The sequence below is a fragment of the Teleopsis dalmanni genome, chromosome X, assembly GCF_002237135.1.
Source record: "Teleopsis dalmanni isolate 2A chromosome X, ASM223713v2, whole genome shotgun sequence".
Classification (NCBI taxonomy): domain Eukaryota; kingdom Metazoa; phylum Arthropoda; class Insecta; order Diptera; family Diopsidae; genus Teleopsis; species Teleopsis dalmanni.
In genome coordinates, this window is record NC_051848.1 from 41,375,747 (window position 1) to 41,400,067 (window position 24,321).

At 28.3% G+C, this 24,321-nt stretch overlaps 3 protein-coding genes across 31 annotated transcripts in view; 2 read left to right on the top strand and 1 right to left on the bottom strand.

Moving 5' to 3' along the window:
- The first annotated feature begins 1,277 nt into the window (after positions 1–1,277).
- Positions 1,278–1,781, top strand: LOC119662726 (chromatin accessibility complex 16kD protein-like). Its single transcript, XM_038072430.1, has one exon. It carries the CDS (start codon positions 1,359–1,361, stop codon positions 1,707–1,709), a length of 351 nt encoding a protein of 116 aa, XP_037928358.1. The 5' UTR covers positions 1,278–1,358; the 3' UTR covers positions 1,710–1,781.
- Positions 1,782–11,518: 9,737 nt separating this feature from the next.
- LOC119662727 (cytochrome b5-related protein) lies at positions 11,519–17,483 on the top strand. Its single transcript, XM_038072431.1, has 5 exons — positions 11,519–11,850; positions 14,366–14,492; positions 16,107–16,310; positions 16,368–16,750; positions 16,812–17,483. Exons 1-5 carry the CDS (start codon positions 11,768–11,770, stop codon positions 17,317–17,319), a joined length of 1,305 nt encoding a protein of 434 aa, XP_037928359.1. The 5' UTR covers positions 11,519–11,767; the 3' UTR covers positions 17,320–17,483.
- Positions 17,484–19,995: 2,512 nt separating this feature from the next.
- The window catches only part of LOC119662728 (myosin heavy chain, muscle), a 30,021-nt gene continuing 25,695 nt past the window's right edge, over positions 19,996–24,321 (bottom strand). For 28 of the 29 annotated variants that reach the window (XM_038072457.1, XM_038072456.1, XM_038072454.1 and 25 more), the window contains exons 16-18: positions 22,988–24,163; positions 21,988–22,893; positions 19,996–20,585 (exon numbers count right to left, since the gene is read on the bottom strand). In XM_038072457.1, the coding sequence (XP_037928385.1) occupies positions 20,502–20,585; positions 21,988–22,893; positions 22,988–24,163 (2,166 nt within the window). In that variant the 3' untranslated portion in view covers positions 19,996–20,501. Of the gene's footprint in view, positions 20,586–21,590; positions 21,897–21,987; positions 22,894–22,987; positions 24,164–24,321 lie in introns of those variants that run through there. The other variant, XM_038072458.1, reaches the window with a different exon arrangement.

Consider the following 24,321-nt stretch of genomic DNA (forward strand, 5'->3'; position numbering starts at 1 on the left):
TATTCACATAAATTTAAAACCAATAATTAAAAATTGTAATTATATTAACGAAATAAACATTAAATAAATTAAACTGAACTTTGTTTTTCTGAAATGACACCAAATTGCAATAGAGAATCTAGACAAAAATAATTGCAGCTACATAGCACATGTTACTATAATGGTTTTTATATTATTCACCATATTTCACCACGACGTTTATTTTTAATAATAAAATTGAATTTACCACAGCAATTAAAAACATTGTATGTTCTATTGTATGTCCTAAAAAATCTGATAGAACATTGTGTTACTACACATAATTTGCTGTATCATCAAACCTTGTTTGAATTCGTGTTACATTAGCAGAACTGGGTATAATATTTGTAAGATAATACACGTCAAAGAATATCTTACAAAGAACGGAAACTCCTGACACTTCGAGCGTAACGAAAAAAAATTGCTTTTCAAACATTATTTTTCATAATATTTTGGCATATGATATAGGCTTAATTATTTACCAGAATTAATGCAAGATTTAAACGAGATATATTCTGTAAATTTTTAGTTTATTTTTGATGAATTTAATAAAAATTTTGCATAATATAAAAATTAAAAATATTTATTTTTTTGTTATGTTTATGTCATTAAAATAATAAATAATGTCATAAAAAAAATTTTAAAATAACAAAAAAAACAGAACAAACAAAATTTTTTATTTAAATATTATAATCTCAATGTGAATATTAAATGCAGACTTACTAATATTTTAAAATAAATTGTAAAATACTTTTGCAAAACTTTTATATTAGAAGTGTGCATAGAACTTAAATGATAATTTATCTTCTTTCATCATTATTGTGTGAAAATTTAAAAAAGAAACATTTAAAATTTTTTCTTCCCTTGTATTTTCCCATTTCAACATTGAAATTTATTTTTGTTTGCTAAGTTTATTCGTTATAATTTATTATAAGAGCAATATATACTATTACTTTATATGTTATAATTTTTTCAGAAAATCAAAGCCAAAAAACAAAACCGCACACTTTCTTACATTGATTGTGAGAAAGAAATATTTCGTTCTCAAAAGTACCTGAAGTATCGGAAAAAGGTGAAAAGTTGAAAAATTTCAATGATTTCAGCTGATGTTAATGCTATTTTCACTAACATTTTCAAGAGCTACACGGTAAAGTGTTGTTGTGCAAAAAATAAATTTTAGTTCACAATGCAGTTGCCGTTCTTGTAAGATATTCTTTGCTACACATTTTGAAAAATAAAGCAACTCTGTAAATAACATTGCTTTCTTTTTTCAATTGGCGCCTGACGTTTGCACTTCGAGCTGCATTTGTTAGTTGATTTGTTTGATGATGAAATAAATAATGGTTGCTCCGGATTCAACAACTGGAAAGTCATTGCCAACGGACACTGCTTTGCCGTTGGCCCGCATACGTACAATTATGAAGAGCTCCTTGGATACTGGACAAATTACAAATGAAGTATTGTTTTTGATGGCCAAAGCTACAGAAATGTTCATTCAACATGTCACAAAGGAATCCATTACTAAGGTCGACAAAGGAAATACGCTTAAGTATGAACATTTGGCAAAGTTCGCTCAGAGTCGTGAATCTTTGGAATTCTTGTTACAAATTATTCCTCAAAAAATTAAAGTCAAGGAATTTCGAGAGATTCTGAAGAAAAAAGACGACCAGGACAGTGATGACAGCGATTAATTGATGTTAATATAAATATAAATATGCCTGTAAGATAGTCGCTAAAATAAATATGTGTTTATTTGTTTAAAATTGTTTTATACATTAATTGCATTCCTGTATCAAAAGGTGGCATTCGTATGTAGGGTTATTAGTGTTGATGCTATTTTGCGTTTATGCAGCGCGGAAACATTAAGCGGCTGCCGGTACGCACTTGTTATCGCCATTTATGTGCCTACTAGTGTAGAGGCAATATGGAGGTATGAATTATATTTATGAAACAAACATTGAGTATTAGATTAATTTTTGTGTTTGTTACTAAAAATTTCTAATCTAATATTATTTTAAATATTTATTATTGCGGTTAAGTGTGTGAAGAATTATGCTATATAGAATACGTGACCTATTCTAAAATTAATTATAGCTAATGCTAAATTTATTTGCATCTTTTGATTATTATTATTTTAAAATGTGCGATATACATATATATCACCAAAATAGAGTAAAATCTTGTAATAATGTTGATAGAAATATTTGTTGTAGTTGGCGGGTACTGTGAGAAATTTCTTTCGGACCTAGTTTTCTTCAGGCAGTAGCAAAATTGTTTGAGCACTAATAAAAAATCTTTCCACGGTTTACCCATTGTGATGCAATCGTAATCACAACTTCTTCAATATTTAATTTGATATAATTATTTCATTTATAACAAGGCCCATATATTATAAAAAGGCTTTGTCGGTTAAATAATGAAAAAGGTTTTCATATGTATGTTTCTTCTTTCCATTGCATTATTCATCAACAGCAGTTTTTTGGTATATTGCTATATAAATAATTTATAAACTGAAATACTAAGACGCAGGTATTTAAAAACATGCTTAAAAGAAGTGAATGTATTTGATGATTTAACACACATGGTTCGATGGTTAAGGAGTGGAAAGTGTCTGAAAAGACTCTTTGGCGTGAATAAGGATACTGTCGATTTTTAAATTAAAGAAAAAAGTAACTACTTAGAGTCCACAATAACCCACAACTCTTTAACAAAGTCAACTGTCTTTGTGATGTTATGAGATTTTTTTAGAGAGGTTTCAAAAAGTATTAAAGTACAAAAACAAAAATTATTTTTATATTATATTAATTAATTGAATTATTGGCTGACAATACAGCTGTTTCGAGCATTGCCAAATACCCATCTTCAGTCGTCTGGGAATTATTTCTTATATTTAAATATTTATAAATGATTTATATTTAAATCATTTTGAAACATATTGTCTTGTTAAGAAATTCCATATTTACGCTGGGATGCAACATTTTATGCTAAAAGAAAAAAAACTAATTTTTGTATCGCTTCCTAGACTGCCAATTGTGGAAATTACTGCAACGAATTATAAAGAAAAATAATATTTTATATATTATGATTTGTTGTCCTTCCATTTTATATTGTTTTACAGAATTTCTAATTTTCTAAAAATAAAAATAAATAAATAACTATAATTACATAAATTAAGTACATAGTTTAGCGCGTGTTTAATCCTGCTATTTTACAAGATGTCGGAGTCCCATACCTACATAACTGGACTTACTCTTGCTTTTTGTTATGCTTAGATCCAGTTATTTTCCATTTTTAGTGTTTCATTTTTAAGCCTTATTTTTATAATTAAATAATGTGTTTTTTTTTATTTAATAATATTGTAATGCATTAATAAAACGAGATGCAAACTCTGCAAATTCTGTGTTAATATAAAATAATATTTTTACATGTTATATTTAATAAAAAAAACGTTATATTTAATACGTTTTTCTGGTACTTATTAAAAATTTTTTTGTTGTATTTATTCCAGTCGAATGTCTGAACACCAATCGTGGTTAAATTTGATAATTAATATCAAGGTAAATGAAACACCATTTAACATAAAAAATTGTGTTAAAACAAGTATCTTCTGTTGTTATTTTAATAACCCGCTGGAACCTGCTTGTGTAGTCCTTTTGGGGAGTGTTGAACAGCGTTTGATCGTCCAGGTTGTCGAGTGGCTCCGGGATGTAGACTCGGCCGTTCTTGGAATCAAGTATAAGAACTTTTGTTTATAAGCGTTATTTGCAAAGTTGAGTTGTAGTCACGTACATTCCATGTTTACTTCAATAGGTTCCTCAACTACTAAAGGTGGTGTTAAATACTTACAATTTCTAGTTTGCTTAACTATTGACTAAGTATTAATTCTTTTTGTTTCTGTTAATGTATATTCCTGGGCTCCTGGGAATGTATATTCTTACGGAAGAGGCAATAAAACTCTGTAAAGTAGGTTCTATACTAAACTTAAGAAACTCAGAAGGGGTCACAATATGCCCGATGATCGCAGTGCCGCATCCCCTAACAATACTAATAATAATAACATAAAAATTGGTTGTTTTTTAAAATCAAAATTATATTTTATATAAAATAAAAATTAAATTTTATTTAACATTAAAATTACAGTTTATTTAAAATTAAAATTACAGTTAATTTAAAATGAAAATTACATTTTATATAAAACAAAAATTAAATTTTATATAAAATTTTAATTAAATTATATTTCAAATTAAAATTATATTTTATATAAAGTTAAAATTTCGTAAAATACACCAATTTGTAATTCTAGTTAAAAGTTCTAGTTCGATTTTAACTATATTTGGTCACATTCGGCTATTTATAAATGCAATACGTGTTATTTATCGTACTATAATATATTATATCATATTATATAACATTTTATAGTAATTATATATTGTATATTATATTATATATTTAATAATATTACATATATTCACTTACATTTAAGAATTTCTTTAAACTTACTTAAAAAAAATTAAATACAATGGTATAACCTATTGGTAGTTAGTCTCACAAGAGACTCGTATTGGTTAGGCATCCAAATGTGCTTTATTACTAGATAATAATTCCTTGTGGCAGCCCGTCTCAAGGGAAACACTTCTTATGTAGGCGTTTAAATGTATTTAATCACTACATGGTAGATCCCAGCGTCAGGTATATCTGAAAAAATACGCTGCTTAAGTAGTTCCTAGAAATTATACACATTGTAATAATTTTATAACAAAATATCATAATCAATTCTATATTACAGAAAGATTTTAAAAGTTAGTTTAATAGAATGAAAAAATATAATGTTTGATAGAGGTAACTATGCAAAAAATTGTAGATGTGTATATATATATATATATATTAAATTTAAATTAAATTTAAATGAAGTCACGAATAATATTAAGAACAATATTATTTAACATAAATAATAATGTCAAAAATATGTTCCATTAAATCAAAAAAAATGTGAAGGAAACAACCTTAACCATATTTACCAGGTAGTTTTTAAACAACAGTTTATTAATATAATTTTAATTATATTTTTCTCTATGTATATATACATTTCAGTTCTATGTATACAGTTCTATGTATATATACATATATGTAAATAATTTGACTTTTTATTTTTTTGAATTTCTTTTGTATGGCTTTTCCGTTAGTTTATATTTACACTAAATATTGAAGTTTTTTTTTTTATTATTACTGGATTTAGGTTGTTAATTTAGCACATAAGAATTAAAAATGTTTTTTTATTAAAAAACTACACTTATAAATTTGTGTTAAATATTTAATTGTATTTTAATTTTTATAAAAAAATTATTTATATTATAGAAATAAATCGTACACTGAAGATGGTCTATGAAATAGATCGAAATATCTGTAATATAAATAATTTTTTATAAAAATTAAAAAATAAAACAAAAAAAATAACATTTGATACTTCAAAGAAGCAAAGTATATTTGATACTTCATCACAGCTACATACAATATCTCAAATAAATTACTCAAACAGTTTCCCGTTTGGATGAACGAACAGTACAATGAAATTCAATATTTATACTATATACTATATATACTATATTTTTTTTGTTGAATAATAATAATTATTATTAACAAATCGATCACAATGATTTTTATAATTGTATTTACTCATCATTTTAATACACATTTTAACATATTTTATTACAGTGACGACGCAAACTGGTGTCGTCATAAATACTTTGTGGAGATCAGTGATTTTAATTTTAAAAGAACTATCAGTGGTTCTTGACTTTAAAAAGGCAAGAGTCAGTTTTAAAGAGAACAGCATTTTTTCTAACTTTGTTTTATTTTTTGTTTTTATGTATTTTTTTTAATTTATTTTTATTTTTGTTTTATTTTTTTTAATTTTTAATTTTTTGTTTTATTTTTATTTTTTATTTTTATTATTTTTTATTACATATTTTTTGTTTAAATTTTTTTTTATTTTATTTTATTTTTTTTACTTTTTCTAATATTTTTTAAAATTCTTTTTCTTTTTCCTATTTTTTTTTAATTTTTGTTTATCTATTTTTACTTATTTTTAGAGAATAATTATTTTTTATATCTATACACAATAATTAGTTTTGGTAGTGTAAGTATATTTCATATACTTAGTGGCATATTCCAAGGGGTTTTGACCTTCAAACCTACCTAAAATATGTCGGACTATATTGATATAAAGACATAAAATGTATATATTTTATAGAATTTCAATTTAATATATTTTCAACTTCACACTTTAAATTAGTTTTTAACAACTCCGTTTAAATGGGTTTCTACATTAAGACCGAAAAGTTTTCGGAAATTCTCATTTAAAATTCGCGCGCTGTATATTTTTCGATATTTTAAGTTTATGTAGTTTGGCAGCAATTAAGGACAATTACTATGCCAAAAATGAGCGCGATCTGTCAGACAGTTCGTTTTACGGCAGCTGTTGAAACCAGTTCACCTCAGTAGTGCGTTGCGAAAAAAACAATGGAAAAAAATATTGAACAAAGAGTTTGCATCAAATTTTGTGTTTCGAACGAAATTTCGTGTGCAGAATCGTTGCGAATGCTACAAAAGGCTTATGGGGAATCAGTTTTATCGAAAACTCAAGTTTATGAGTGGTACAAAGCCTTTCAGGACGGTCGTACGACCGTCGAAGACATTTCGCAACGCACTACTGAGGTGAACTGGTTTCAACAGCTGCCGTAAAAGAACTGTCTGACAGATCGCGCTCATTTTTGGCATAGTAATTAAGGACAGTGCTGCCAAACTACATAAACTTAAAATATCGAAAAATATACAGCGCGCGAATTTTAAATGAGAATTTCCGAAAACTTTTCAGTCTTAATGTATATACGCCGTCGGTTGTCATTAGTTCTGAGACAGCTGACTATAGTATCAATTTACTGTCGATTGATATTTACGACGTTCAATTTAGCGGAATTAGCCAGAGAAAATTACTGTTTCAAAACTAGTGATCAATGTTTAAAAAAAAATTTTTCGTTAGATTTTATAGTAATGTCTTTAAGTATTCCATAATGGAAGTGGGGAGCTTGAACTTAACGCAGTTTGTTAGATGCAGTTATTAAAATGTTTCAAAACAACTGTTATTTGAACATCACATTTTAAGTCAAGCTTCATATTGATAAGTAAAGAAAACTGCTAATTATAATTGCAGTTATTCAAACCGAAAAACGAATAAAATTCTCGGATATTGATGACAGTTTCCTATCTAAATATTTCTTATTTTTTAGTTATTGTTTTATCCATCATACGAGTACTAGTTTTTGTTTGTGTTATAATTTTCAATGATATATAATGATATAAAAGTTGTAGGTTTTTCAATAGTTCGTAATTTAATGGATTTCGAATAAGTGAATGCTTTTTAAGTGAACGATAGTGAGAGGCTATAAAATATCATAAGCGAATGAGATGAACGAAGCAAGCACCTGAACGATTAAGTAGCTTGAATATAGAGCGATTAGAAAGTTGTGTACATAATGGATCTGTTTAACAATAAATAAAATAATATTCGTTAATGATTTTAATTTTCATTAGTTCATTAGCACCAAAAAGCTTGTGTTCATTATCTTGTTTATAGTTGTCGTATTATCTTGTCTGTACAGTTTGTGTTCATTATCTATAATTATTATACTAGACTGTATTTAAATATTGATAAAAAATGCTTGCAGCATATTTTTAATATATGTAATATCTTCAAAATGACCAACTTAACAATGAAACTCAACGATTCATTTTAAGATATGAGTAGTTAAGATTAAAACTTTTAAATAATTTTACTAGTCGAAAGCAACCGAAAAAAATAAACACAAATAAATGTACATAGTTAAGAAAATAATATAATAATAATAATAATTTGTTATGTATAATACATATTATAAATATAGCAAACAGTAATTTTTTTTATATCGCTTATTTAAAATAATATAGTAAGTACATTGTATAATAAGGTCAACTAGGTTTTAGGTAACACTGGAAATTTTCTTTAGATTGTATATCCTATAGTAAATTTTTGATAATGTTATATTTAGCAAAGAGGCATTGTATTAAATTTAATTAATTAGTCATTTTAAAAGATTATTTATAAAAGTTTTTTAATATATACCTTAAATTTGAAGAAGGGTTTAAATAAAACATACAGCTCCTGATTAAAGTAAGTACGTTCATATAATTAATTAAAATCAAACATGATTTAGTAGCGTGATCGTTTACTAGTCGTCCACTGTAGGGTAATGTCTATCAAAGTATCAAAAAAAAGAGAGAAAATATATAATGCACACAACACACTGAAAAAAAAATATTTTTTAAAAAATAAAAAAAAAACCATATAATCAAGAGCGTCGCTATTAACAAATTAATTAATTTTTGAAATTACTCTTTAGCCTGGCAGTTAAGTTTATACATTTATTATTACTCTGATCTTAATAATAAACTTATTATAGTATTATTCATTAAAACATTTACATGTGTTAATAATACCTATATAGTATGTCAACATTTAAGTTTAATAGTTAGTTGTCCATTTCCAAAACATTTTTTATTAGCATTTCATCAAGTTTAAACATATTTAAATTAAATGTAATTTAAATGAAATTCAGTGAAATAATTAAAGAAAATAAAACTACACTTATTTTAATTAATCACACAAAGTATATATATACAGTAATACCCCCTATACGCGGTACCCGTATAAGGTATGAAGAGTGCTCTGGTATTTTTTTTTTTTTGTGGTGAGGAAGTGGAATGTTTTATGCATCGTCAAACCGACCGTCGTCGGAATAGTGTGCCCGACGCCCTAACATTAATATGTAGTATACTTAAATACCTCCTCTTCAGCGAGATATATACCCTCTTGAAACCGATTTCGCATTACTACGAGGAGGGTCTCTTTTATGTTGGGATTTCAAGCCATGCTCTCTTGATTTTCGATTTGCGTCCAGACCACCACTTTTCACCGCATTTTCTTGGTTTTCTCACTTTATTTATTATATTTTTTATTCTAGTTTTTAGTTCTCCTTTCTAAATCTAATTTCTTCGTTTTGAGAACTTAAATCACATATGACTCCCCAACTATCGTTCCCCAACTCTCTGGGGTCGCGTTCATCTTTTCCACTATATTTTCGGGATTTATAAGTCCAATCTGTGCTATGGTATAATTAAATATAATATGACTGTTGTTAGATTTTGGTACAGTCAGACCAAAAAACGAGTCTGGTAAAATATAATTATATAAATTATAATTTAAAAAAATATAATTTTTATTTATAATTATAATACATTTTTTTTATTTTATAAATAATAAATAATAAAAATAATAAAAGGAATTGGTCAAGTATATTGATTCTCTCGGTTCAAAGGTAGCTTTTGGTGTTATGACAAACGTATTTTTCTTTCTTTTTTTTATTTCATTTTTAAACTTTTAATGATGATATCATATTTTTTCTATATACAATATTTTGTGGTTGGTCGTTTACCATTAAAATGTTATGTTCACTGCAAGAAAAGTATAAAAAATTTATAATTATTTTATGATATCAAATTTAAATTTAATATTTTTTCTTAAAAAATAAAACTAAACTTTTTATTTTGTAGTTATATTTACAATATTATATTATTCAGAATATGTATTATATTATACACAATATATTATATTATGTATATTATTTACACTATTATTCATGTATAGATAAAATAAAAAATATCTATAAAAGGATTGTCTACGCAAAAAGATATTTTTATATATATTTTACATTTTATATATTATACTGAAATATCAAAACTACAATTGTTAATTAGGCTATGTATTACTATATATGTATAGTTTATGCTTGTTATCTGATTAATTAAGCAAATCAAGTGAATTTGTATGTGAAATGACAAGCCTTAAATTATGGTAGAGTAACAAAAGGTACGGTAACCTACCGATCAATTCCTTAAAAAAGATGGCTCTACGTTTTAAATTACTAATAATTTAATTCTGGGTATTTGTAATCTAAAAATTATTTACAAATATTCAAATCCATGAAATATTTCTAAATAGCACTGATGATGGGTATTTGGTAATTTTCGAAACTCACCAATACTTGGTATAGTCCACCATAAAAATTAAATTATTTTAAAATAAAAAGTTTTGTGATTCATTAGCCTTGATATATTCTTTTTTATATATATTTTTATGTGTATTTATACATATATTTTTATTAACATATATATATATATATATATATATATTTGTAAATATATTTTTATTTATATATTTTTTTTATTTATATATATGTTTATTTATATATATATTTTTATTCGTTCATATACTTTTATTTATACATATATTTTTATTTATACATGTATGTATTATAGTTTATTTGTATATTCTTATTTATTAATAATTAATACATATATTTTTATTAAATATATTTTTTTATTTATATATATATTTTTATTCATACATATATTTTTATTTATATACATATTTTTATTTATATATATATATTTATTCATATATATATGTTTATTTATATATATATTTTTATTTATATATATACTTTTATTTATATATAAACTTTTATTTACATATTTTTCGTATTTATATATATATTTATTTATATACATATATTTTTATTTATATACATATTTCTATTCGTACATATACTTTTATTTATACATATATTTTTATTTATATATATATTCTTACTATTATATATATTTTTATTTATATATATTTTTATTCATAAAAATATTTTTAATTATATATATACTTTTATTTATATACTTTTTATTTATATATATTTATATTTTATATTCTTTATTTATATATATATGTATTTTTATTTTTTTTTTTATGTGATTTCCACCAGTTTTGATACATTATAAATTATTAATTATTTGATTAAATCATATTATTGCCAGTTTTAGTATTTTGATACTTTAGTTATCAAATTTATTAAAGAGTCTCATTAATTTGCACAATAATATTGTGTTCCATAAATCTATAGTGAAACTATGAAATCGGTTGAGAAGTGATAATATATTATAATATATAATAATATATAATATATCTATTAGTAATATATTATTATATACAATAATATCTTAATATACTTTTTTCTATTTTTATAAATCCAAAATAAAATTTTAAAATGAAATGCCGGTGTGAAAAACATATATCGGATTTTGCATATCTCTTGGTGAGGAGTTAAGCTTCAAAAAAGGGGTTCATACTTTTAGAATTGCTGTGTCAAGTTTCTTGAAAAATTTATAACAAAACACAAAACAAAAAAAAAAACAAATTTCTCTTAGTGTATCTCTGATAAGAAATTCCTATACTCAGCCGCAAAATAAAGCAAAATAAAATTATCAACTGCCGATACCCTTCGGAGCATGACTTCGGTGGAAATGCTTATAAGAGCTATAATATATTTGAAATTTAATATTGTATAAAAAATTCCATAAAGCAAAGTAGAGATTGTACCTAATCTGTCCAAGTTGATTTGATAATATAAAATGATAGTTCGAAGCAAACAGCGAATTAGTTGGTTTCAGAAGTTAGATTTGTTGCACACGATTAATGCGAATTCATTTGTGGATAATAAAATAAATTTAAAAATAGTTAAAAAAATATCAAAAATAAATTATTTAAACAATTACAAATCACAAAACACAAATCACAAAACACAAAACAAAATAACAAATCGGTAAAATGGTTATAGAAAAGTGGAAGGAATGTGGTATTGCGACGAAGTATCCAACGTACAGAAATTCAAAACTCATCACAGTGCAGAGGTCAGTACATCACTGAAATATTAATAACTACTTAATGAGTTTTTGAAGAATGATTTGCAGATAAATTTTATGTTTATATATAATTAATTTTTTTTTTGTTTTTTTTTTTGAATAAATTTTTTCAAACATAAACAAAAAATATATGATAGAAAATAAAAATAATATGAAAAGAAAGAAAAGAAAACAAGTTTTAGTTTTTGGGAGAACTGAAGCTTGGGTTCTACTATAATAATTATCAGTAACCGGTTAAGTGTTTTTTCTATTTTAGACTAATTTATTTCATTCATGCTCTTTAAAAACTAACCTTTCACCTTGAATTTATAAGTCAATTACAAATTTACTAAATACTACAAACAAGTATTCACATAAACAGAATGCAGTTTATTTAAATTAAATAAATTATAACAACATTTTTATTTAATAATAGTGAGGTTTTTACAAAGTATATCAAAAGTATAATTAAATAGTGAAAAAAACCTGCATCGCATATGAACCACGGTCATTTGCGGCGAAATAATGCTTTTTGCATATATAAGTAGTTTTATAATTTTATTTTTAAATATTAACGAATTAAGTGATTACAGCTCAAGTGCATTTAATTTTTCAATACATTTCCTTTGATTAAAAGATCAAAGTTTAGTTCGATCGCTCACCTTAACACCGTTCATCGAAGCACACGTTAAATATTTAATGTATTTTGAAAACGGCTACAGAAGTGCGGGAAATACGGATCGAGGGATGGTTTGTTTGAAAACAAAAAGTTTAAATGCAATATATTAAAATAGATATAAATAATTCTTCTTTATCTAATAAGAACTTCTTCACAGAAATTTTAAAGTTAGCTTACAAGAAAGTAACATAAACTTACGAGGCCAAAAAAAATTTTAACATATTTGGGTTTAAAAATAGATTCTTCTTGATATCTTAAACTCTATTAACCTTCATATTAATCTCTTTGGGTCAAATTTAATCCAATTAAGTAGAAAAATATTTTTTTTTTAAATAAGTGATTCTTATTTTTTATATATTGAAATAAATAAAAAGTATTCGCCGATTTCTGGCAGAAGAAAGTCAGAAGATAACGCATGCAATTAACATTAAACACATGATAGTTTGAAATAAACACAAAGAAATTTGATTAATTCAATTACTATCAGTGAATCGCTATTGACCGAACGCTACAATCAAACGATTTTTGAAGAGAATCATTAAGGGCGAGGAGAGATGTATTATAGATTCAATGCAGGCGATCAGGATCTAAAGAGCCGGTTACCCTCCACAAACAACTTCAAAACATGTATTGACGGTAAACAAAGTTATAGTGAATGTTTTGTAGGATTCGGACAACTCGGAGAGCTTGAATGAAGCAATCAAAGAACAGCGAACAGAATTGACCAACAGAAAAGTAGCTGTGTTCCATCATGATAGTGCCAGATAAATCTATGTTTACCCGAAACAAATTAATGGAACTTAGTTGGAGTTTTAATGCATCCACCATATAACCCAGACATTGTATCATTTGGCTAACATTTCTTTCGATCTCTGTAAAATTCTCTAAATGGTAAAATATTAAGCAACTAAAAAGCCACTTAAAATCACTTGATCAAGTTCTCAAGCAAGCCGATAAACCACAGAAGTTAAAGACCTATGGATATATAAAGCTACATAAAAAATGGTTAAAAATCGTTTATAATAATGGCCAATATACTCCAATACAATATACAATATAATATATATACTCGATTGAAATTAATTATTAATAAAGAAAAAAAATGTTCAGAAACGTGCCAAAATTGGTGGATATTTTGTATATAAACTATTATCAAGACTGTTATTAAAGCCAATAAATATTTATATTTTAATATTACCACCCTTTTCTACTCAATATAGATTTCTTGTCATAGGATGAACAATTCTTGATAAAAAAAAATATATTTTGAATTTTTTTAACATATGAAGTCTTTAGGTCAATTTTAACCTTGGGGTAAAAGTGTGAAAAAATATACGGATTAAACTACCACTTTTCCAATTAAGGGTATTGGATTTCAATAAATTTAAATAATAATTGTTGAATTAATCTATTGGCATATAACTTACTTGTTATAATCCTTGTCAAATTCACCATCTAGTTATATTCAAAGGAAGTACTCTATTCTTATAATACATATGGTTAAAGCTATCTAAATACAATGTTATATATTTAGTTCTTTATGATTCTGTTACTAAGTAAATATTCAATATTTAGGCTTAAATATGCAAAAAAATAATTGAGTTAGGTTGGGGTTGAATGAAAGTCTTTTTTACTAAAACATATTTAAGCACAAATAATAATTCGTTTTGGTACCATGGACTAGACAACATCGGTACTGGACAACATCCTAGATCCTGTTTAATATCTATAAAAAATAATCTGCGAAGTTTCCAGTTATAAATATCTAATTCCAAATTAATATTATTTTTTTTTCACTGATATAAGTTTATATATTAATAAAATGTTTCGTTTCATTTATTTTAGTTGGTTACTAGGAAAACAAAAAGACGATGAAGCAGAAGGCTTATGGCGCATATATGATTCCATTTATGATTTTACGGATTTTATTGACAAACATCCTGGCGGTTCTTTTTGGCTAAAAGAAACAAAGGTAGCATATATTCTTTATATATATAGATATGTATATATTCAATCAAAATTTAAGTATATTTATTATAGCAAAGTGTTATATTAAAGTAAGTAGTAGCACAATCATACTTTTTGTTTAGATATTGGCTTTTAAGGGAAGTAGCTTCTTTTTTTTTTTTTAACAGAAGAATATGAATTTTTTGCAACCAATTTCATACTTAAATCTTATTGTCTTATACTCTTATCATTATATATTTTGAGATCGGATATAATATGACTTATAAGTGAAAAAGTTATTTATTTTAATTAATTGAATTTTTAACTGACCATACAGCTGTTTCGAGCATTGCCAAATATCCATCTTCAGTTGTCTTGGAATTATGTCTTATATTTAATTGTTTTTAAATAATTTTTTTAAACTGGAAGTACTAGGAATCGAACTCGTGTCCTGCCAAATTTAAAGCTCAGAGTCAGCGCACCTTAATCAACTGACCTAAAGCCGTACTTAACTTTTATGTTCGCACATTTTTCTGGAGCTCTGTTAATTATTATTTTATAGAATATGTATATATGAGTACTATAAGAAAATTGTCGTTTAGATGCTTCAAACTCATTTAATGGAATTTATGCTACTAAAACTCTAATTCTAATTTTAAGTAAGCAGAACTGTAAAAAATATCTTCGACCTTCGTTATCTTCATACATCTTCCGTGAGAAATTGGAAATAAAATTACGCCTAAATCAGATTTGCTATTTCAGCATCTTGAATATTTAAAGTGTTTGATCTAAATGTTTGAATTCGAGTATACTTGCATTGATCGAACATCGTAAAAGTTAGAACAAATTGCAGCACTACTCTCTGTCTGTTTTGTGGTTCAGTTTATTATTTTTAAAAACTTTGAGTATTGAAAGCATTTCTAGAGAATTTTCACTATTTTGCTGTCATTCTTCCCTTAACTTTTTCACATTACCAAAACCTGGCTCTTGGTTCGGGGTAATATACTGGGTTGGCTCCTACACCATTTGTATTTTAAATAAAAATTTATTATTTTTAAAAAGTTTGTGAATTGAAAGCGTTTCCAGAAAATTTTGTCTATTTTGCTGCAATTCTTTCTTCAACATCTTAACATTATTAAAGCCTGGCTTATGGTTCGGGATAATATAGTGGAAAGTCAGTACTGAGTTGGCTTCTACACCATTTGTATTTTAAATGACAGTTCATTATTTTTAAAAACTTTGTGAGTTGAAAGCATTACTAGAAAATTTTCCCTATTTCGCTGCCATTCTTTAACATTTTAACATTATTAAAACCTGGCTCATGGTTTGTGGTAATATAGTGGAAAGCCAGTACTGGGTTGGGTTTTACACCATTTTTATTTTAAATGCACTATTCATGTCTACATACATTTCATCACATAAGTCATATCCATCTCCTTTATAGATACCTAGGATAATATATTGATATACCTATTATTGATACTTAGTAATACTTACATCTATAAATATTCAGTTTTCTGTTTTAGATTTAATATTGAATATTAAATGCTTTTTTGAATTTAAATTTATATGCGTGCATATACACTTTTTGTTTGTCTTGTTGAATTTAAATAACCTAATATTTATTTCATTCACGTAGGGTACCGATATTACAGAGGCTTTCGAGGCACACCATATTTCAGCTGTTCCAACAAAAATGATTGAAAAGTATAAAGTGCGTGATGCAGCTAAACCTAGAATTTATACGCTTACATTACATGAAGATGGGTTCTACAAAACACTTAAGAGACGCGTTCGTGATACAATAAAAACAATGGACTATACACCCAAGCGTACAACTAATGTAAGTGGAGCTATTTAAAAAATAAAATAAAATTATATTAAATAAATTTATGTGTAGTATATGCATTTTGGCTTACTGGTAGCTACTTTCATTTTCATCATTGCAAGTGCTAAGGCTGGGAACATAATTTTTACAGGATTGGCGAGCTTATCCTTATGTTGGCTAGTTATTTCGGCTCATAACTATTTCCATAGACGAGACAATTGGCGTATGTATACATTTAATCTGAGTATGATGAATTTTACAGCTTGGCGTGTATCGCATGCACTTTCACATCACATATATCCAAACTCATTTTACGATCTCGAACTATCTATGTTCGAACCTTTTCTCTGTTGGATACCAAATCCGTATATAAAGAATTTAGCTATGCGTTATGTTAGTTGGGTGACTGAACCAATTGTTTACTTAGTGGCATTTCCAATACAAATGATTACGAGGTAAGTATTTAATTGCAGGCTTTTAAAACGTATGTAACTTAAACCTATTTTATATTTTCAGAATAGTATATTCGATTAAAAATACAAACATAATGCATTGGCACGACTTACTTTGCTTATCTATACCAATTAGCATATATGTCACAAATGATTTATCACTGCTGTTTTGTGTCAGACAATGGATTTTAATAACACTCCTTTCTAGTTTTGTATTTTGTATAATTGGCTTAAATGCGGCACATCATGATCCTAGAATACATCATGAAGGCGATGCAAATCGAGAGGATCGTGATTGGGGCTTATTCCAAGTCGATACCATCATTGATCGTGGAGACTTAAAACGTTCACAATTCTTAGTATTGACACATTTTGGTGACCACATACTTCACCATTTATTCCCTACTTTGGATCACGGTTTGTTACCACAATTATATCCGATACTTTATAAGACTTTAGACGAATTTAAAGCTGAACTACGTGAGTGCAATCATTTAGAACATATTATTGGCCAGCACCAACAGCTTTTGCGCATTAAGACTAATCCTAAACCGCCTGGATTTGGAAAATAAAATATAGTAACGGAAAGATAACCTATATGTTTAATTAGAAATTGTGAGGCAACAGAAGTATATAAGATTTTTTTTAGTCATTTTTGTATTAAGTTTGGCTACAACGATTACTATTGGTTTTGAACATTTTAGAATATTTTTTGGAGTATATATTATTAAAATAATTTTTCTAACAAATAAATATGCTATGTAAACATTATTAAATTTTAATTTTCGCTCATAAGAATAGTTAAAAAAAAGTTTAAGTGCTTCTATTTTTTTGCTATTTTATAAGAGAAATCTAGTGTCTAAATTTTAGATTTATTTTCTAACGAAAAATCTCTTGTATTTATTTTAACATAATGACAAATATTATGATAAGAAATTAATATTCGCAACTGCCTTTATATTATATAATATTATTAACACTACTGTCAATTTATTGTATCTTTTATTGTATAAAATAGGTTAAAAATTAGTACAGAGTTGTAATGTTTATACAGCACATTAACCCCTTCACCGCTCTCACTGAACGATAGAAATGGTCAAGTACCATATTTCAGAAACAAACCTAAAGCCACACATAGTCTGGCCTGAGCTTTATTTCCTGTTCAACCCTAACACCAACAGACCTTGGTATTAGTGTTCAACCTTAGGCGTTCTACCAACTGGCAAACACCTGCGAGTGACGCTAAGGTCAATAACCCTATTCCCTAATCCTTAGGAACTGTTGATGGCAAATAAAATATTCTAAGCATACCCCTTTGTAATATCGTAATCGTAAAGCTGAAAATCTGATTTAATGATCTATATGAACTCCATAATTGGTCGCCTGCATGTCCCAAAACCACTCCTCAACATTAAAGACTGCCGCAATTAGAAATTCTCATTCGCAAGAATTGAGGACTAAGCAGTTTTCCTAAGAACGTTGGATCGAAATGTTTTACTAAGAGAACAATATTTAAATAATTTATAATAAATAGGTCACAGTTACTTTAACACAAACAAATATTTTCAATAATAAATAAAATTTTTTAAAAATAATAATAATATAATAATAAATATTTTGTTGTTAGATTTCTAGTAACAACTTTAGTAACAAGAATATAAAATACATACTTTTAGCATGGTCACACGTCCCTCTACTCTTCTCTCTTGCTTAATTTCCTATCTTGCTTATGTTACTATTCTGTCTTATGTACTCTTCTGTCTTATTTACGCTTCTCTCTTCCTTACTATTCTGTGTGATTCCTAATTATAAGAAATTAGTTTTTAATTTTAATCGATTGTGGTTTTACCAATAAGTAAATTATATATAGTCACTTCAAATGTCTGGATATTATGAATGATCGATGAATGAATGTTGATGTTGTTTATCACGTAATTCAGTTTTTAATGAGTATAAACTAAAACTTGATTGGATTACAGTTGGTCTTTTAGCTTATACTAGCAAGTATATACGTTTGCATGATTTCTATTTCTGATTCTGATTTTCCTGACATGATACTGTTTCCCGAACTCGCCCATTTAATAAAGGATCTTAGTAAAGACAGCTATTTGCACGTCTTTTTTTCTACTACGCTATATGTCAATAGTTTAATTTTGCAAAGTTGAACATTTTTATATGGAAACCAATAATAATCAGGTTATTGTCAAACGTCATTTGTGTTATCTATCTTTAATACTACTAGCACTTGTACATTCTAGTAGTTGATGCTCCACGGAGTCTTTAGTTTTTGTTATTGTATTTAAAATAAGTTGACCACTTTAAAGACCAATTTCTCGAGAATTAAACTATATCAAGATATATCTTAACATTGTGGAAAAAGTTATTTAGAGTAGTTGGCTTTATCGACCATAGTTGTAAGATTGACGTGCAGAAAAATTGAAATCACGCCTATATGCTACATGGAATCATGGCGAAGTGAATATACGATTAATCATAGGTTATGTATTTTATCTTGGCGTTGGATAGGCCACAATCTCCGCAGACCCAATGGAAACATTGCACGTCAAGCAATGAGATGGAATCCTCAAGGCAGCTGCAGACCTGGAGCACCAGCTAAAACTTGGAGAAGAACAATTGAAGAAGAATTAAGAGAAGCGAACTATTCCTGGAGTGATATATGCCGCAAATCAAATAACCGAATCCAGTATAAAAATATGGTAGAGGCCCTATGCTCCACTGGGAGAATAAAAGAGAGAGAGAGATATATTTTATCACAGGTAAAAGTAGTAATAATATTGCTATAAGTATACATTAAGCATTAAGGTATTAAGTATCGGTAGTAAATGATTTATTTTAAAATTGTTGTTGAAGATATCAACTACCACAGCGAAGCAATAGAAATTCTTATAGCCATCGTTGATAGGGATGCATCCTTGGCATCTTCTCTATGACTCAATATATATAAAATAAAAGACAAAATTTTAATTTTGATTTTTTTTTATTGATCTACATTTATTTTGTTCCTTTTTTGTATATAATATTATTAAATTTTTTATTTTCAGTATATAATAATTTTTTAAAAAAGAGTAACATAAACATAAGCTCCTTGATGAATGTGTATGCTTTGTGAACGTGTTTATATGGGTGCATTAATATAATTAATATATATATATATATACATACATAAATTTATATATATATACATATATATATATTAAATTAAATAGTAAATATATAAAGACATTGTATATATAGAATTTCATTATTTATTTCATGTTTTGATTTTCGATGTTGACATTTTTCATTTCTTCTCATATGACGGGGCATTTGTCATTTAAATGAACTTTTTTGTTTTTTACGAATTTTTTTTTGGATTTCCTATTTTGTGTCCTTAGTTTGAACTATAAAAAAATTAAATACATTTAAGATATCCTTTTAGCTAAAATGTCCTCCTGCACATCGAAAAGTCGACAGATGATTTATTTACTTATTAAATTCATCCATACTCGTTAAGGCTTATGTCGTTGTTAGTTGGTATTACAATAGCTTTTATGTTTCTTTTGTTTAAGAGATTTTTTTTAGATTTTAGATTTTAGATTTTAGATTTTTGCCTAAGTGCATTTTCCTCCCGTCGTTCGATTTAAATAAGTTTTTTTTATTTAATTTAAAAACAAAAAAGTTTAAAAATAGTTTAAATAAAATTAAAATAACACAATTATGAAATATTTAAATAAATTAAAAAATGAAATGGCATTTAGAATTCGTTTTCTGGATTAAGGTCGAATCTTGGTGGGAAAGCCATTCCGTCGAATTGTGGCCGTACGGACATCGCTCGGGGCTGTGAAGAGAATAAAAATGAAAATTATTAAAATATTATAAACATTTTTAGAGAGGCTGAAAGAGGTTGTAAATTGTAACATAACATGCAATTCACTGGAATGGGGATATCAACAGTAAGGAATCGAACTGCTAAAATATGATCGACTACACTGTTTCGAGCTGTTGCGGAATAGGGCAAAAATGTAAAGGTTTTGTATACAGTAAGTACTTGATTTGGTTCTAATACTTGGGAATGGTTAATGTTAAATATGCGTTTTTTGTGGTTTCAACGAAGCGAATGCGGTGCACGTTTTGTAGTGGAACAATAATGATCATTTATTTATTTTTTTTTGTTCCAATTCAGTATCACAAAATGTAAAATATGAAATGTAATAATTAATGAATAGGGGGTTTAAAAAACCTTTAACTACAAACTTTACGTGTAGGTCCATACACGTTTATTTGAGCTGACAAATATCAATGTGGGCTAATATCCAATATTAAGTTTGGATGATTTTAGTACAGTACAGTTTAGTACAGTTGAACGAACTGCGGATAAACTTTGAGGTATTAACGTATGATAGCGAACTTACTAATGGCAATGACATTATGGCATTATGGCATTATGGTGAGACAAACGTAATGTATGAGTAAAAGAGAACGAGTTACTATAGAACGAGAAAGTGCAAATTAACAACGATACGGTTTAACGCAACAAAACGTAGTTCAAATACATTTAAAGTCAAGAACGTAATCTTTGAGTTTGACATTGAGTTTGGTGCTGTGGGCTTGGTTGGTAGGGTGTTTCGGCTCAAGTTTCCCAAACACCACTTAATAGTAGACCACATACACAATAATGCACATACAAATACATAGTAACGTTTCGTTGCACTTACTAATGAAATGGAAAGTATTTACTGATCCAGCGCTCTATTGCGGCCACCTTTAGACGCTGTCGGCTGCTGTACACACACATATTTTGTATATATATAATAATATTAATTATAATAAAAAAGTAGTGAAGTTGAAGTATCTTATGAACGATTTTATTGCTTGAAGGTTGTTTTGTTTCGCGGTTTTGAGTTTTAATATTTTGATTAAGTTCTGAATCAGCTAAATTGGCTAATATGGTTTTGATGAGTATTTTTCATTTTTGCTTGAATGATGATTTAAGTTTCTATAAATTGAATGTTGAATGAATGCATTTACAATGCATCGCTTAGATTTGGTTTGGATTTATTTATAATATATTTCTTATGATCTAGACAATTCTCTTTGCATATATTTCACAATTTGAACGGAGTGGCCGATTGTTGTGCCGTATTTAGTTCTGATCGCATAAATGACAGGGGAAATAAATAATATTTTTATTTTAATAAATCATATAAATAGTAATAATATTTAGTGCAGTTTTAACTTACCGCTGGGCTGGCACCACGACCAACTGAACCGGCACGTCCCTTGGCACGGAATTTGCTAATGGCTTGCTCGGCCAAGTCAGCACGTTCTTCAGCTTCTTCAAGTTCTTGTTGGGCTTTGCGGAATTTAGCCAAGTTGAGGGCAGCAATTTCTTCAGCTTCTTCGATTTGCCTCTTGTATGTCTTGATCTTTTGTTGAAGTTTGTCAACCAAGTCTTGCATGCGTTCGTGGTTCTTGCGGTCTTCTTCAGATTGGAAGCTCAATTCCTTAATGCGGCGTTCTGATTTGCGGAGGTTCTTTTGGGCATCAGCATGTCTTCTTTGTTCACCATCCAATTCGTTCTCCAATTCCCGTACGCGTTGTTCCAATTTTTGGATTGCTTTCTTGCCACCCTTAAGTGCGTTAGCTTCAGCTTCATCCAAACGTACTTGCAATTCCTTGATTTGTTGTTCAAGAGCCTTCCTGAGTTTCTCTTGTGTTTGAGCATGATCTTGTTCAGCGCGGAGTTCATCAGCAAGGCGGGCGGCATCAACCATAGCCTTCTTGGCCTTTTCTTCGGAGTTCTTGGCTTCGTTCAACAATTCATCCAAATCAGAGTGGAGTGTTTGCAGTTCAGATTCCAATTTCCTCTTGGCAGCAGAGATTGAAGCATTTTGGGCGGAAACTTCATTGAGTTGTTCGTGAGCATCAGCCAATTCTTGTTCGGCTTGACGACGGCCACGATCGGCTTGTTCAAGAAGGGTGCGGGATTCTTCGAGTTCGTTTTGGAGAGCGTTAGCACGACGTTCAGAAATACCCAATTGTTCACGGGCATCATCACGGGCTCTTTGTTCTTCTTCAAGTGCGGTTTGGATATCTTTAAGTTGTTGTTGGTAGCGTTTGATGTTCTTTTGGGCCTCGGCGTTAGCCTAAAATATTATAAAAATTACATTAGTTATTTATTCTATTCATTATATACGTTTTTCAATTAATTTAACATTATCAGCAAATAGGAAAACTTACCTTGTTGGCATGATCCAAAGCAATTTCCAATTCGTTGATGTCGGCTTCCAACTTCTTCTTCATGCGAAGGGCCTCAGCCTTACCCTTGGCTTCAGCTTCAAGGGAGGCTTGCATTGAATCGAGGGCACGTTGGTGGTTCTTGCGGGTGTTTTCGAATTCTTCTTCCTTCTCTTGGATGCGACGATCGATTTCTTGACGTACTTGAGACAATTCCAATTGAGCGCGCAATACCTTGTTTTCTTCTTGTTCCAAAGCAGCTTCAGCTTCTTCAAGAGCAGCTTGGAGTTCATCCTTTTCGGCTTCCAAGCGTTTGCGTGCCTTTTCAATTTCATGAATGTTGCGGCCACCTTCACCAATTTGGTCGAGGAGATCCTTAACTTCATCAGCGAGGTTCTTGTTTTCACGGCGGACAGCTTCAAGTTGTTCTTGTCCTTCTTCGTAGGCACCCTTAAGACGGAACAATTCAGTGGAGTAGTTGCGGCATTCCTTTTGTGAGGCATCGAGTTCAGCAGCCAAATCATCAACCTTGAGTTTCCATTCTCCAATAATTTTGTCGAATGCCTTCTGTTTCTTTTCGGCAGCGCTAGCAATTGCGTTGGCACGATCGACTTCCAATTGCAAATCTTCAACTTCAGTAGACAAGCGTTGTTTAGTCTTTTCGAGTCCAATGCATTTCTGGTTGAGGGATTCAATTGTTTCTTCAGCTTCAGCCAAACGAGCTTGCAACTTCCTCTTGGCTTCTTCTAATTCTTCAGAGCGGGCAACACCATCGGATTCGTACTTGCTGCGCCATACTTGAGCTTCAGCGTTAGCCTTGCTGAGTTGACGTTGCAAGTCAGCTTTGCCTTCAGCTTCTTCTTCAACTTGTTCACGGAGGTTGTCCAAGTCGTGTTCCAAGTTGCGGAATTTGCCCAAGAGAGTAGCACGTTCGCGGGATTCTTCATCAGCCAAACGTTTGGTATCTTCGAGTTGTGTGGTGAGGGAGATCTTGATCTTGGACAATTGTGATACTTGGGATTCAGCTTCTTCAAGTTGGCGTAAGAGGTCGGAGTTTTCGATGGAGAGCTTCTTCTTGGAGGCATCAAAGTCGTTAAGGGTTCTGTTGGTTTCATCCAATTTGGATTGAACTTCATTAAGTGTGTGTTGCAATTGCTTGGCAATCTTTTCTTGGGCAGCCTGAATATAATTAAAATATGTATTAGTAAAATATAGACAAAAGTTTTGTTTTTGATTGTATATTGCGGCAATGTGTAAACTGTACAAAAGTTAGCACAGGTAAGAAGCAAATATTAAAAGGATTTTCATTAAAATTATCGGTTAATTAGAAGCGATTA